This window comes from Spea bombifrons, chromosome 2 (assembly GCF_027358695.1).
Source record: "Spea bombifrons isolate aSpeBom1 chromosome 2, aSpeBom1.2.pri, whole genome shotgun sequence".
In the NCBI taxonomy this organism is placed as follows: Eukaryota; Metazoa; Chordata; class Amphibia; order Anura; family Pelobatidae; genus Spea; species Spea bombifrons.
Window position 1 is genome coordinate 45,023,656 of NC_071088.1, and position 16,581 is coordinate 45,040,236.

The 16,581-nt window shown below is 44.2% G+C and overlaps 1 protein-coding gene across 1 annotated transcript in view; it reads right to left on the reverse strand.

Moving 5' to 3' along the window:
* Nucleotides 1-16,581, reverse strand: part of AATF (apoptosis antagonizing transcription factor) — a 64,992-nt gene that overhangs the window by 21,561 nt on the left and 26,850 nt on the right. Inside the window, exon 9 of the mRNA XM_053457695.1 lies at nucleotides 7,963-8,030. Coding sequence (XP_053313670.1) covers nucleotides 7,963-8,030 — 68 coding nt within the window. The remainder of the gene's footprint in view (nucleotides 1-7,962; nucleotides 8,031-16,581) is intronic.

Here is a 16,581-nt window from a genome sequence, read left to right on the forward strand (position 1 = left end):
TTAATAAAGACAGGAGGCGAGTATTTTGCATTACTTCCTTTACTGACACCAACAGCAGCAAAGAAAGAGTTAAGAAACAAACGTCAGTAACCAATAGAAACACAGCATGAGCCAGGTATATAAACCCCAGCCAAACCCCCTTCTTCCTCTTTATCCACTGCGAACCAGGAACCAGGAACCAACAACCGTCGTAAATCAACAACAACGCAGCACCCAACCGGAGCAGAAACCGGAGCCGGACTCCAGGATCAGGAACTCTCCCAACAGGAAAACACGTCCTCAAATAATCATCCGGACGAAGACCGCCATAAGGCGGGTTCACGCTGAAAGAAAAAAGAGACACGTGACAGCAAACCACAGCCAATCCACAAGGGTGAAAACCCCAAACAAATAAAATGTCCCCCAGGCAGAATACCGAAATAGGTGAGTACAACAACAAAGAGACAAGGGAAACCAGACCCCACCAATACTCACCCAAAGAAAAGCCTAAAGGGACAGGGCGGGGAGGGAAAATACTCGCCTCCTGTCTTTATTAAAATTACAATTATTCGGGCATCAAGACTAGAATAATTTCCAATTTTAAGGCAAGACAGGAGGCTTCCTATTTTGCAGTTTTAACGCCAGACACAAGCGCAACCGCCGCCGAAGACACAGGCCGAAAGTAAAAGGCCCGGAAGGTAGAAGCCCGAGACCAATCTGCCGCCCTCAAAATATCCCCCAAAGACCCCCCAGCCCGGAGAGCACCGGAGGCAGCAGCCCCCCGAACGGAATGAGCCCCAAAAGAAGACTCGACCCCAGCCAAGGAAAGGAGCCAGCGAACCCATCTGGCCAACGTAGGAGAAGAAACCGCCTGAAAGGGCTTCACGTAAGAGATAAGAAGCTGGGAGACCGCGGGAGGACGAACAGGAACGGTGCGAGACAGGTAAGAGCGGACGCACCTGGCCACACAAAGCCGGGGGTCATCTAAGAGGTAGGGGTAAGACACGGAGGAGGATAAAGACTTAGTCCGCCGAAACACCCGGAAAAGGACACCCTCGGGAGAAAAGGAAACGTGATGAGAATCAAACGCCCGCACATCCGAAACCCTACGAAATGACAAGAGACACAAGAGGGTGGTAAGTTTCGCAGACAACTGCCGCATAGAAAGGGAATCGTTGTCCGGCCAGTTCCGGAGAAAATCCAGAACCACCGCGACATCCCATAAGGAGTCGTAGCGAGGAGCCGGAGGCCGGGAGAGACGAACACCCCGCAAAAGGCGGCAAACGAGGGGAGCCCTACCTACCGGCTCACCGGAGAAACCAACATGACCGAAAGAGATAGCTGACCTAAAGACATTGATCGTGCGGTACGATTTACCCGCAGCGAAAAGATCTGCTAAAAAGTTCAAGACACAGTCAAGAGAGGCTGAATGGGGATCCACACGCCGTCCCAAGCACCAAGCAGCCCAGCTTCGCCAAGCCGACCCGTAAGACTTTCGGGTGCCTGGAGCCCAAGAGTCGCGGAGCAGGGATTGAGCCGCCTCCGATAGACCCGAGCCTGTACCGGGTCCCCGGAGATCGTCCAAGCCACGAGCAGTAAGCGCCCCTCCAGAACCAGGGGGTGAGATTGACCCTCCGGACCGACAAGGAGAGACTGAAGGGAGGGGAGGGCCAGGGGATCGAGGATCGACATCTCCAGCAGAGCTGGGAACCACGGCTGCGAGTGCCAAAGAGGAGTCACCAGGACCAGAGAGGTCCCTGCTCGACGAAGATGGAGAATGACTCGAGGAATGAGAGCGAAAGGAGGAAACGCGTAAGCGCCGGAACTCGGCCAGCGTTGGGAGAACGCGTCCGTCGCCATGGCCTCCGGATCCGGGAGCCAGCTGAAGAAGGCCTCTGTTTGGCGATTCGTGCGAGATGCGAAAAGGTCCAGCTGAAAGGGACCCCGCGAACGCTGAAGCGATAGGAAGACCTGGCGGTGGAGACGCCAGTCGCTCGCGTCCCTCCAGTGCCTGGAAAACCAGTCCGCCAGGAGATTCTCCGGACCTGGAAGATACTCCGCCTGCAAAGAGATGTTGCGGGCCAGGCAGAAATCGAAAATCTCCTTCGTCACCTCGGTAAGGAACTTGGAGCGCACGCCCCCCAGCCGGTTGATGTACCGGACCGCAGAGATGTTGTCCATGCGGAGAAGGAGGCAACAATTTGAACGATCCCTGGCCAAGCTTTTGATTGCAAAGGAGCCTGCAATCAGCTCCAGACAATTGATGTGCAGAGCTCGCTCTTCGAGAGACCAGAGACCTCCGGTAGCCGCCGAATCGGACGCGGCCCCCCAGCCGAGAAGGCTGGCGTCGGACTCGAGAACAAAATCCGGCTGAGAGCCGAAAATCGCCCGACCGTTCCACGCCTCCATGTGACGGAGCCACCACTGGAGTTCCTGACGAACCTCGGGAGTCAAGTGAACCGACTGATCGTAGGATGGGAGCCTGCGAAGATGACGCGCCTTGAGGCGCTGAAGGGCCCGGTAGTGGAGAGGCGCCGGGAAAATCGCCTGAATCGACGCCGATAGGAGACCTACCACCCGAGCAAGGAGACGAAGGGAACAGGAGTCTTTGCGGAGGAGAGAACGGATCTCCTTCCGAATGGCCACGATCTTGGACCTGGGGAGTCGAAGAACAGCCTCCCTGGAATCTATCTCGAAGCCCAAGAAAACTATACGTTGGGACGGGGACAGCTCGGACTTGAGTCTGTTGACAATGAAACCTAGCTGGTGAAGGGTATGAACCGCGAAGTCTGTGTGAGAAAGGAGAGTCTCCCTGCAGTTGGAGAAGAGGAGGATGTCGTCTAGATAGACGATACACCGGATGCCCCTGGAGCGGAAAAGGGCCATCACCGGCTTGAGTAGCTTGGTAAAGCACCAAGGGGCTGAACTGAGGCCGAAAGGCAGAGCCTTGAACTGCCAGACGCTTCTGCCCCAGCGAAACTGAAGGAAGCGTCGGTGGTCTGGGTGGATCGGAACGGACAGGTAAGCGTCCGTGAGGTCCAGCCTCGTGAACCAGTCGCCCTCCGTCATGAGGTCCCGAAGGAGATGAATGCCCTCCATTTTGAAGTGGCGGTAGACCACAAAAGCGTTGAGGGCCCGAAGATTGATAACCGGGCGAAACTCTCCGGAACGCTTGCGCACCAGAAAGATAGAACTGAGGAAACCGATGGGGCCCCGAGCCCTTTGGATAGCCCCCTTGTCTCGCAACGCGCGAAGCTCCTTTTCCACTAAGGCTTGATCGGACGCGGACCTGCGGCACGGCAGCGGAACGCGGGATTGAACGGGGGGACAAACGAAATCGATCTGAAAACCCCGGACCGTCTGGAGGATCCACGGATCTGAAGAGATCCACCCCCAATTGTGGGAAAAAAGGGAGATCCGGCCCCCGACTCGAGGAGGGGAAGAAGGGTAAACAGAAATCTGACTTACCGAATCCGGAGCGACCTCTGGAGTAGCCGGAAGCGCCTCTGCCTCTAGGAGCTCCACGTTGGACGAAAGGCCTCTGTTGGAAGGGGTTCCGGAAGGAGGAGTAGCTTTGGAAAAACTGGCGGGAGCCTTGGGACGAGGAACGGCTGGCGACCCGGCCCCGCGGTCGTCCAGCCCTGCCAGAAAAACGAGGTCCCGCTTGGAAAACCTTCCGCATCGACAGCTTGGCCTTGTTCCAAGACGTTAGGAGGGACACGTGGCGGTTCAGCTCCTTCACGAAGGCGTCCCCGAAGAGTAAACCGTTCGCGGCAGCCCCAAGGTCAGTGGCACCGAGCTCCGCTAGGCGGGGATCCATCCGCAGTAAAGCTGCTTTACGCCGTTCCGTCGCAATGGCAACGTTGGCGTTACCCAAAAGGCATACCACTCTAAGCGCCCAGTCTCTAATGGTCTTAGGATCCAAAGGAGTTGACTGGAGGAAGGCTTTGTCCGCCAGTGACAGGATCTGAGTAACGGGACCAACCAGGTCCAACAATTTATCCTGGGTCGTTTTTAAACCCTGTTCCAGGCCCTTTCTAGGGTCCCTTTTATTAGCCGCCAATAAAGCTACCACCTTAGGGTCGAACTCCGGAGTAAGCGCTACTTTGTCCGGGATGGAGGGGCGCGGACACTCAGCCCTGAGTTTGTTGCGCGCTTCTTTAGGAAGGGATTTACGCAACCATTTGTGGACATATAAAGCGATATTGCTCTGGGGGGGTCCATTCGGTGGCCCTGGGGTGACGCATGGAGTTGGGATCGAAAAGGGAGGATCCAGTAGGATCTAAAACCGGAAGGTCCGTGGCTGAGGATGCCATATGTTGAGAAATAGAACCACCTGAGGTGTGCTGGAGGTCGGTCAGGTGGGGCTCATCCACCAGGTACTCACGAATGAAGCGTGAGTCTAGATCTCTGGACGAACCCAGATTTAAAGAGGCATCAGATTCATTTGAAGAATCAGCCCGCCATTCATCAACAATAGATAACGGCTCCTGACGCGAACTATCCTCGCCAGGTAGCCGGAGGCTGGAGGTATGTGGAGCCTCGGATAATTTTGGGCGCTTGGCGGGGGCTTTGCCTTTTCCAGCGGACACGCTGCTGCCCTTCCAAGGGCGTTTGACATTATCCTGATCTACCTCTGACTTATCAGAATCAGAATCCGAGGGGACCGTAACTGGGTCGGCTGCCACAGGATTTGGCCCCTGGGGGAAGTTAGCTGCCATCTTAGACATAAAAGCATCCATGGAGCTAGAGAACTTAGTCTCCAACCAGGCCATAAAGGTCTCTTGTGAAGGGAGATTATCCTGAGACATAATGTGTATAACAGTGACCGACCAGTAAATAAAATATGATGTCTAGTATGAATAGAGGATAGATGTGCACAGTATATAATTCAAAATCCCGTCGGGATATGGTAGGCAAGATACAGGGACTCAGCCTGGTAAACCAGCAATATAAGCAATACAGGGGCTCAGCCTGTAATATAAGTGACCGAATAGCACAAAGTTCGGGCAGCTAACAGAACAGGAAATCCTATAACAGCTTAAAAGCAGGGACAATCCGATCTCACCGAGGAGTAACGGGAGACCAAACGAGCATGCACGCCGGCAGGGACGCAGGAACAAAGTGAGAGATGCCGGGAGAAAACAAAATGGCGACGAGGCCGCGAGATGACAGGGAACACGCGATATCCGGGCGCCAAACAAAAGATGGCCGCCGCGCGCGTGTACAGATAAAACAAGATGGCGGCGAGATCTCGCGAGACGGGATCTCGCCGTAAAGACAAGGAGACCAGAGAAAAGCCGCACGGACAACAAGAGGGACGGCCGGAACGCCGCCGAACGCCAAAGAAAAGGACCGCGAGGCAGGTAGAATCCGGAAGGTGGAAAACCGAAGCTGTCCAAAAGGTAAGGGACAGACGAGGGAAAAAAAATTCCCCCCCCCACAGGGGAGGGGAGACGGAGACCGGGAAATAGAAGCCGGTCCTCTCGTCGAAAGAAAAAACGCCGAGGGAAGAATAAAAGGGAATAATGAGGAACGAGAATAGGGCGGCGGAATAATAAAGAACAAAAGTAAATACACTTAAAATCAAGGATACCAGGGAGAAAAGAACTCCCAATAAAAGGTATACTGACCTGACTAGCCGTTGGTGAGCAGCAAAGAAAGAGGGTTTGGCTGGGGTTTATATACCTGGCTCATGCTGTGTTTCTATTGGTTACTGACGTTTGTTTCTTAACTCTTTCTTTGCTGCTGTTGGTGTCAGTAAAGGAAGTAATGCAAAATAGGAAGCCTCCTGTCTTGCCTTAAAATTAAAGGTTTTCCCCATCACCTTTACCCGCCATAACGTATGTAATGGTATTTCTCGGGGTACCCCAAGCCAGTATCCCAACCTCATGCTGACGAGTCCCAGTAAGGACAAAACAATGTCCATGAGCGGTGATCTTACCCGAGTTTTGTCTAAAAGCTGTCCTGTACAGCGGGCAATAACTTTCAAGGGATCCATGTATAAAGTGGATATAGAGGCAAAGGTGATAATTGTTAACCTTATTTGCATGCGCCTACCCAGAATCCCTTGTGGTTGTGGAAGCACCATGAGATTTCTGAGGGAAAAACAAGCCTTCCGGCGTGTCTGTAGATGAGTGTTTAATAATACTTCTACTACCCCCTTTATCTTGACCTAATCAACTTGATAAACACATTAAGTAGTTAAGAAAAGACATTTTAGCAAACAATGGAATAGGTCTAATCAGCCAGAGGGACTCTACAGGAAACCAGACCTAATTAGCATCGCCATAAAACGTGGTGCGTGTTTGAAATGTAACCAAAATATCCCCTCACTGCCAGAAACAAAAAGGTAAATAGTAAAATGAAACCCAGTTAGCTTCAGTGCTACACTGTACTGTACACAACACTATTTAAAATGCAAAAAAATACATTTTTTTCTTTCAAACGACTGTCTTTAAGGAACTAACCCTGTGGCTATTTATATAGCAACAGTTGGCCTATTCGTTACTGAATGAATTAATTTACATCTGCTACCAAGTCATATATCATGGGAATTTAAGTGGCACAGCTGAAGTTAGAGAGTTAAATAATAATTACCGAGATGATCAATGGTTAATCAATATAGGGTATTACTGCCTGCCCTGAACAATGGTACGACATGTCAAAAGCATCTATACTATATGAACCGGACATTATTATTAATACATATTTTGATGATCGCAATGTTCACTGAAGATTAAACCTGTAAATCACTCTGTTTTATGGTTGAAATGGATATTAATGACAGCAGCGGGCTTTCCTTATTCGATAGAATTCTATTTTCTACGTCTTGAAAGTTATTGTTGTGGCACAATTTTCTTACAGATTATTTAGCAAAAAACAATACGCACAAAACAGAGCTGATAATTAGAAGAAACCCACCAAAAAGTCATGTTACAAGATCAAAACAATGCAATCTACACATCTGAAAGTCATCTAGCAAAATCCAATTACTGCAATCTTAATATAATCTTAATTGCCCTAATCTGTTTTATTGCAAAACCTGATAAATATACAATACACCAGTTCCTATATGACTGCACGTATTACTCAGAGCCAGATAATTGCATGGTGATTCACTAGTTCTCCGGAACAGTAATCACAATACTGACTGAGCAGAAATGCCGAAAAAATATTATGCCATTGAAACCCACCGATATTAAAATGTTTACTGAATCAGAATAAAATATATTATATACACACACACTACTGTTCAAAAGTTTGGAGTCGCTTAGAAATGTACTTGTTATTTGGGGGGGTGGGGGAGCACATTTTGTCCATTAAACATGAAATTGATCTGAAATACAATGTAGACATTGTTTATGTTGTAAATTACTATTGTAGTTGGAAACTGCTGAGTTTAGGTGCACAGAGGTCTTTTCTCAGCAACCATGACTCCCGCGTTCCAATGGCACGTTTAATCCAAGTTTAAAAGGCTAATTGATCATTAGAAAACCCTTTTGCAATGTTAGCAAAGATAAAAGTTTCCTTGTTTTCCCATTAAAACAGCTAAGTGACCCCAAACTTTTGAACATCTTATTTAATATATATATATAATATATATATATATTCATTTTGAGAAAGCTTTACGCCCAAATCTTGTGATAAAGCATTATAGAACTATATTTGGAATGTCCAGGTTTTTCATAGTTTCATAACTATCATAACAGAGTGTCAAAATCTGTAACAAGAAAAATTATTGCCCATTTTACAGTGGGGGTAGGGACATTTTTTTTTTCTTCCTCGGAAGTAATGGTTCTGACATCATCCACATGTATTACTAGTAATGATTGATGCCAAATAGAATTGTTTTATTCATTCTTGAATGCTCATCTAATCGTGCTTGACCTCTGAGCTTTCATACTTTTTTCTTATCCTGAATGTGGAAGGAACAGTGATGCTGGCGGCAACGTGAAGACAGACTGCGTGTTTTACTCTTACCTGCCCATCGCCACTTGATCATTGGGATCTATGGAACTGGTTTTCCGCTCTATCAGTTCACGCAGCAGCTGCAACAGATTGATAAACAAATATTAAAAAATTAGAGCACACACACAAATGACAATTAACTCTTTGAAATTGCGAACATATCAGATATCAACAAAACACTACATTTTTATACTGCCGTGCATAGCATATACATGTAATCTGGGAGGGTTGGGTAGCATTATATGAGCATTTTCATAGCTTTTCCCCCCAAATCAAAACAGTGTTGTTCCAAATGCACTAGAACACCAGGTGCCTAGACCATTGTTTACGTTAACGCTTGCCCAATGGGAAGTCATCTTCAAAAGATGAGCCTCTTGGTATACATTTACAAGCACCTCTTGTGGGACAGTGTATGCGCTGATCTATTCAGAGAAAACAGTGACTTAAATACCACATTCTGTATACTAATTGGGGATACCGTATGCAAGTTAAATTGTTTTTATGGAATACAAAATTGTTTAACACACATTTTACACAATATTTTTAACACATTTTTTTGCTTTAACTTATCCATCGGGGCTCAGCACTCTTTTTGCGTAACATTTTGGGAGAAAGTTAAATGCCTGGCTAATTAGACAACCTACACACACATTGTTAGCATAATGAGTACGATGCATACAATATGTAACTCAGGGGTAAATAAGTTATAAAACAAATATTTATCAGCACCACCACCTATAAAAATCTCTTTATCTACATATTTTTGCCTTGATATTGCTGTTTTTTTTCATGAGCACTGCATCTGGTGCAATAAAATACCTGCAGAAAACTTTCAAACACATCTGTGTGTCCTTAGTTGTGGTGCTCAGTTGATTGTAGGCTTGCGCATACGGATTAGTCCAAATTTTAACAAAATTAGGGAGTACTTCCGCAAAAAAAGCAGAGCCGTGGAGACAGCCTCACCTCATCCCTCCAAAAGGGGTGAGAGGGTAAGTGCCGAGGCGCTGCCCTTTTGCAGAAGTGCTCCGGGGCACTGGTTAAAGAAAGAAATAGCAGGGCCAAAGGGAAAACACAGAAGAGCAAGAAGACGCAAGAGAAGCCATCAGCGGAAAAGGTAGGGAGACATTGAGAGTGTAAGAGAACGTGGGCAAGGTAACAACAAATTTGTTTCTGAACGGAAAAATTCCTTTCAATTTCGGCCGAACCAAAAGTGCAGAAAACGAAATTCGTTGTCTGAAAACAAATGGACTAAAAATTTAAATTGTGTCCAAATTGTTGTGTTATATATATATACACCTATACACAGACTATACACACCATCATATGAACACTAAACAAAACACGGAAAATGGTTGCAAAAAAGTTAATAGGCAGATGAGACACCGTTAACCCTAATGCAGTGTAGCGTTCTAGTGTAACGACAACGTAGATAGGAGGATAAGAAGATTAAACAAGACAATGAACATTAATCTAGAGATTAAGGAGATGAGTGAGCTGTGGCCCACAAATGCATTTGAATAGCAGAAAGTCAAATGGCCTTACAAAAAACCCCCCCAAAAAACATCTACCATTACATTTATGAGCTAATGCAGTTGTTGATGCAAATTTGTTCATAATGCAAGTGTTTTAAGACTAACACTAAGTTGCTGATTCAGACATACAAATTATCACATTTTAAATAACTAGTAGCCCTAGAATAAGAAACATCCAAAACTAAACTACAATAAGACGAATGGCAAAAAGCAGCAAACAGAAAAGATCAACAATTCTATATTTGTTTCCATCAATTAATGATTAATGATTGATTAAGCCAGGATTGTTAAAGGCAAATATTCCTTCGCTCCTCAGTGCACTCTTACTGTTGGGCGGGAAGTTTTAACACACGTTTTGCATCAATAAACAAGGTGTCATCCCACTGCACACACATTGTTGTATAATATGAAAGGAAGGGTGAGTGTGAATGCACACAGGTATTGCACAAAGCTCCAGAGTTTGCAATTCCAAGTATACAACGACAACAAAAAGTAAACGTACCCTTTGGAATTACCTGGTTTTCTGCATTACTTGTTCATAAACTGTGATCTGATCTACACATAAGTCAGACATACAGACCATCACAATAAGCTTAAACTAATAACACACAATGATAATCTTTCATGTCTTTATTGAACACACCTAGTAAACATTCACAGTCCTGGTGGAAAAAGTAAGTGAACCTTTGGATTTAATAGCTAAACCTACTTTGGCAGCAATAACCTCAAACAAGTGCTTCCGGTGGCTGCAGATCAGACCTGCACACCGATCAGGAATTTTAGACCATTATTCCTTACAGAACTACTGAAGCTCGGCTGTATTCCTAGGACATCTGGTGTGAACGGCTCTCTTGAGGTCATTCCACAGCACCTCTAATGGGTTAAGGTCTCCCCTCGACTGGGCCATTCCAAAAGGAGGATTTTTTTTCAAGCCACCCAGTAGTAGATTTACTTCAATGTTTAGGGTCATTGTCCTGCTGCATTACACAACTTCTACTGACCTTCAGCAGGCAGACAGCCACTCAGACACTATCCTGTATGATACTTTAATAAACTTGAGAATTCATTATTGTGTGAATGCTACAAGAATGTTCTTTATCTGTCCCAGAAAATCTATGTAGCCTATTTGTGACTTCCAATTAATTTCTTTGCCACATTTCTCATTACAGGCTGAGCCTGCAGCCTTGTGTTCACCACTTGGACCGCATAAGCCCCTCAAACAAAATGACGTGCCCATTCAGCAGAAAGAGATTTTGTGAGGTCAGGCACTGCATTCATTGGGGGTTAAGGTCTGGGAACTGCGTAGGCCTCTGCACCAAATTTGTCAAACCATGTCTTTATGGACCTTGTTTGTGCACAGGGGCACAGCGGTACGACAAGCTTTCCCAAAACTAATCCAACAATTATTTAAAAGAACAATTATCTCCAATATGTTTAAATAGAAATAAATTAAGCCGCACCGCGGCCTCCTTGCACTCTGCTTGGCCCTTTAAGGTTGATGGCAGCTTAGCCATCATTCCCAACTGTGCATTCTCAGTTCATGGGAGTTGTTGGAGATAGGGCAAGTCTGTAAAAGACATTTTTAATCAATACCTTTATGCATTCGCAAGTAAAAAAAAAAAACTAACAGTAATTAGAAATTTTGATGCCGACTAAAATATTCATGAAGCACACCATGCGCAGTTCTATCTTTGCTTTTTCGGTAGCGTTGTGGAGTGTCAAGCAGCAGCTTCCTCTGTGGTGTCCTGGCATGGACTCCATGCCAATTCAATGTTTTGCATACAGTAGACTCAAACTGATGAGCATTCTGCGTGGTGCAGAGAGAGTAGCCACTCTACTAAATCAACTCAGTTTTTTAAACTATTTGTCTAACTGTGGACTGGTCAATATGTAAACTCTGAGATTAATTTGAGAATAGCAAACGCAAAATTAAGTTTTGTTAAGCGTGTTTTTGTGTCAAAGTAGCTCTAAAACATCCTGTGAGTGATTGGGCTGCAAGTTTGCCAACTCCTGACTCCAATTAGAGTTTGCTGAAGCGATTAGCCTTGGGGTTCACATACTTTTTCCAACTCAGACGTTGAATATTTGAATGATTTATTCAATCTGGACAAGACCAATTCAATAACTTACGTGTTACTAGTTAAAATAGATTGTGTTTGTTCATTATTGTATCTTAGATGAAGTTCATTTTATATGTCAAGACAAATTTATACATAAAGGTTGGTAAATTCCAAAGTGTTCACTTTTTCTTTCCATTGGATACACACACATTTATTGAGAGTTTGAACCTTGTGCTGTGGAAAGTCCATTGCTTTTACCGCTCCCTAGTGACTCAGGGGAGACCAGAATATCTCCCATATCTGACCCATGATCCACTTTTGTAGGTAGTTGGGAACAAAGGGGCAGCGGGGGAAGAAAATAAATAATTAAATAAATAAAAGACCTGTCTTGTGAAATACAGCACTATTGGAAGCTATGTATACCGCATGGGAGAACGGCAACTAGTGCTTGCAAACAAAGCTAGCTAAACAAATTGGTTAGCCTAAAACATTAAACCATGTTCTCATAATGTCACAAGAAGCCCATCCAAATTAAATGTTTTCACTTCACAGATCAATGACTTGTGGAATTTATTTTTTATTTTTTTCAAGTGACCCAAATGCTGTCCAGCAGCATGTTCTGCGTTTCAGCACCATGGTCAGCTACGCGTCTTTGCAAAATAAAGGAGCAGACTGTCTAATGTTTAACCACGATAAAGCCGTTTCAATTAATTTTCTAATACTGTGACTAATCAACTATAATTAAAAAAATATATATAAAAAATAAAGGGGTTGCTAAACTAATATGACATACATGTTAGACTTGTAAAAGCAGATTTAGCATGGTCTTAAAAGTTAATGTGAATAACTCATCTACTATACCAATGAACTTTTATACTATAAACACAATTGTGCGTACGTAGTCTGCTGAATGTCAACAGCTGATGTTAACATATTCAGTAATAAGTCACAATACTTATTTTTAACAAGCCATATGTAAAATAGCAGAAGGGTATATATTCACTAAAGAGTAAGTTCTGCAGTTGAGCTTACCCACTCACCACTTTGCCGTTTACTTAAACCATCGGGATGCGTATTTGGACACTGAAACATTTAAGCTTTTTAATTTCCCTGCGAGTGAAATACAGATCCTTCTGTCCCCTGTGGGTGAAAGGAATTCATGGCACAGAACACAATAAGGATTTCAGGGTTGCTATTTGCTTCATTGAAGCTTATAGTGTATTTCTGTGGGGAACTCTGTCAGGGACAGCAAGACTTCCAGCTCTCAATGAGGCAGGATTCAGAACAACAAAAGATGTTTCATCCGAGATACTATAACAATAAAACAGCGGAAAAAGCACATACAAAGGGTAACAAAAAATAGACACTATTTCTTCTAACAAACCTTTTCCTTTCAAAGGCTTAATACCTTTGCAAGCATGAACCGCTACTATAGTATTTGCCATCTGCCCACCTCATGACATCACGATCAGTCCAGAAAACCAACACACATTCCAGGGACTACGATCATCAATAGCTACGTGTATGTAACATCAGGGTAGATGTCCAAGACAAGGAAAGGATTAGGGCAAAATCCCACTTATAGTTTCACAGAATAGTTTGGAAACAATAGAAATGGTTTCTTTATTTCTATAGTCCCAGTAAAAAAGAAAAAAAAAAAAAAAAAAAAAAAAACCAACAACGTTTTTTACCTTATTTTGTCCCAATAACTTTATCTGCAGACCTGGAGGCTGCCATTAATTAGACATGTTGGGTGAACGGATGCTTTATGCCAACACTAAAAGTCTGTTCCTCCATAGCATGTCTGGTGATTAAGACTGATCCATAAACTAAAATGCAGCCCCCTCCCCTACCGCCCAAAAAATATATAAAATAGACATAAAACTGTCACATGAGAAATCAGTTTTAAGTTTAAAATTTTCTTTTACTAAAACACTGTTCTTGTCTATTTTATCAGTATTATATATAATACACTAGTGGCAGACAGGGGGTAAAATTAAGTCAAGTGGGCCAGAGATAGAGCAGCCCGAGCCATTTTGGGTTAGGCAACACATTAAATGGGCACTATACAAGCCCTGTCCCCTTCTTTGCCATCCTTCCTATGAAATCCTGCCTGGAAAGAAATACAACTTTTTGTACATAATAAGCAGTAGTAGAAGATGTAGAATATGTAGCTTTAGCAGAATATCACACATACAGGCATGCAAAGAGGGGCGACGAGTGGTACCAATGGCTTCTAATATGCAAACATGTTCGGAAAGGGAGATACATGCTACTTTGAATACCTTGCCTATAGCGGAAATAAAAAGAAAATATTAGCTTTATTTCATAGAAACAAGTGTATAAAGCTTCATTCATCATTCTGCTAAATTTTATGCTCTGAATTTATTAGTCAAAATAGAAATCTCTCCTCTCAAAACCCGTTATATTCTTTTGAGAGTGATATATGTTGTCTCTCTAAGACTAATAATTAACTAGGAAGTGTGAGTAAATCATGCTGAGCAATAAGCTCTGATGTGTGAAGACTGAATTAAGCTGTTTTAACCCCTTACATGCAAGTAATGTCTGCAAATCAGAGAAATAGCCTAATTTAGTCAATATTTGTGAATCACACGCACACTAATTATATATATATGTGTGTGTGTGAATATGTAAATGTGCAAAATTTATATTTATATAAATATATAGAGTCCTAGCTCAAAACACATGGTGCCCGGTGCTTGGCTAATAACAAAGTAACAATAATCTAAAAGTAGTAAAGCCAGCACTCAGTCTTCAATAGTGCTCCATTTTTATTTGCAAGACACCAAGATGTGATTATATATTATTTATATATTTATTTTAGTTCTAATTACTTGAAACTAAACAAAGGGAGGGGCGGGGAGTTCTTCAGCTATCCCGTGATCTCCCTTTTTTGTTTGCTGTACATTCTATACTGTCCAAATGAACTGGGCTTCCCAAGCTTACTACTCAAATACAAATACAGGAAAAGCATTCAATTTAAAAGTAGAAGGTGACAGAAAACACGCAGCAATTTTCTTTAGCCTTATTGTTGAATTGGCTTCAACTTGAATCTCTGCCTAATCCCATTCAACAGAAGAAATTAACCCGGTCAGCTGAACAGGTGCTGTGCCGTGTTCGTCGGGGGCCCCCTCTTCTCTACAATTACTAACACACATTGAAGTGGTAATCTTTACAGATCATCTCTCCCAAGAAATACTGTTCTGGGGGAATAGAGCAAAAAGGGAGGAGCTGGGCAAAGGGGAGAGCAGAGGGAATGGGGGGGTCTGAAAGCCAATAGGGGGAGGGGAGACACGGATGGAAAATAAATGTGTAGCTGCCTCACAGCTCAGCAGATGTCTGCATGTGATGAACGAGGCTGGGATATGCCGTTACAGCCTGCTGCCAAGGAGTGGTAAGTGATTAAAGCCTCTACAGCTCCCAGCACCATATTTAGAGTCTGCAGGGTTCCCAGCCTTGCACCCATTGCTTGCTGTGCCGCCAGATGTTGACAACTGCTCTCGTTCCCATTCACTCGGTACGCAAGGCGGCAGTTGGCATGGAAGTCCTGCAATCTGGAACATTTGTGGAGACACTGCGCGCTGACAAGTGTCGGCCATCATTCACCTTTACAGAACGCCAGAGCGACTTTAATTCTCTGCCAATCGCCTCCTGGGAGCCGGCCAAGATAAAGTTGCGGCTGGCAGCCTCATTTGTTTTACTCAGGTGTTTCTGTTGCCTTACTGACCTCTATTAGTTTAAGTTTTAATTTAGATTAACCCCGCCACCCCAATTAACCAGTCAGGGGAAAAAGAAAAAAAGATAAGATGTGACTTCTAATAATTCTGAATTTGGAATTTATCAGTTAAAATTATGAAGCGGCATAAAAGGCCGGTCACCTGGAGCTATCAGTCTCTGAACTCACCACTTCTGGGTAAATTAAAAATAAAAACTGTCTCTGGAAGAGAGACCAATATCGTCTTATTTGGGAGGTTACTAATGAAGAATATTTATATAGGAAAGAATGCTACTCTACATAATTAAATTGCAAAACATTAATATATTAGAAGATGATATTCATATACACACACGCACACAATGGTGCTACCCTAGGCCTAACCCAAGGCACCACCGCGCCAGTTGCGCAGAAACAAACAGAGGTTGCGTCACCTTGGCACAGCCCTCTATAGCAGTGGTTCTCAACCAGTGTATCCTCAGGACCCACATTTGTCTTTGGTCATTAAGTCGCGACCCAAAAATAACCTCAGAAAAGATGAGGGAGTGGAAAGGCTGTCCGCGGGCTGCAGCAGGAAGAGGGGAGGAGGAATCAGAGAAAATCTTTATTCAGCTCCCACTAGGAGCAGACAGCGACCACAAACCAATCAAGCAACTTGCTTTGCGGTCGGGGAGTAATACTAAAGCACATGCCGGACCAGAGGCTGCCTGATGGCCCTGATTGTTGCGGCCGCGGTCCTGACAGCCTGCTGCTCGCGGATTGCCGCTAGAATGCGTAAGGCAGCCCCAGGAAAGTGAAATTTTTTTACCGGTATGCCTCCAGTCCGGCCCTGACTCTCCGTGACCCACTGAAGACCCATGAGTTGAGAACCACTGCTCTGTAGTGTTAGTGGGCCAGTTAAAAGGGAGGTCAGTGAAACGGCCTGGGCAAACTGGTGTAACAAGGGAAAAGGTGGGGGAATAAACCAAAAAATAAACTAAGCACAACAAAGGATATCCCTTAACAAAAGTTTAACAATTTTCAGTTATATATGAAATTCATAAGCATTTTAATTACTTAGTTTCACACTGCAAACAAATAAAAGTCACCAGAATTCCTGTCAATGTGAAACACAGAGTGACTGCTAATTAACTAATATAAATTCCAATGCAAAAATGTTACCAACCTGCTTTGTGTAATATGTATTATAACCGACACCATATATTTCCCAATAAATACGTTTGTTATGTTTGTATGTAATGACACCAAACACTAGTTACTTGCAGAACCTATTGCTTCTCAACACACCCTCATCGTACTCATC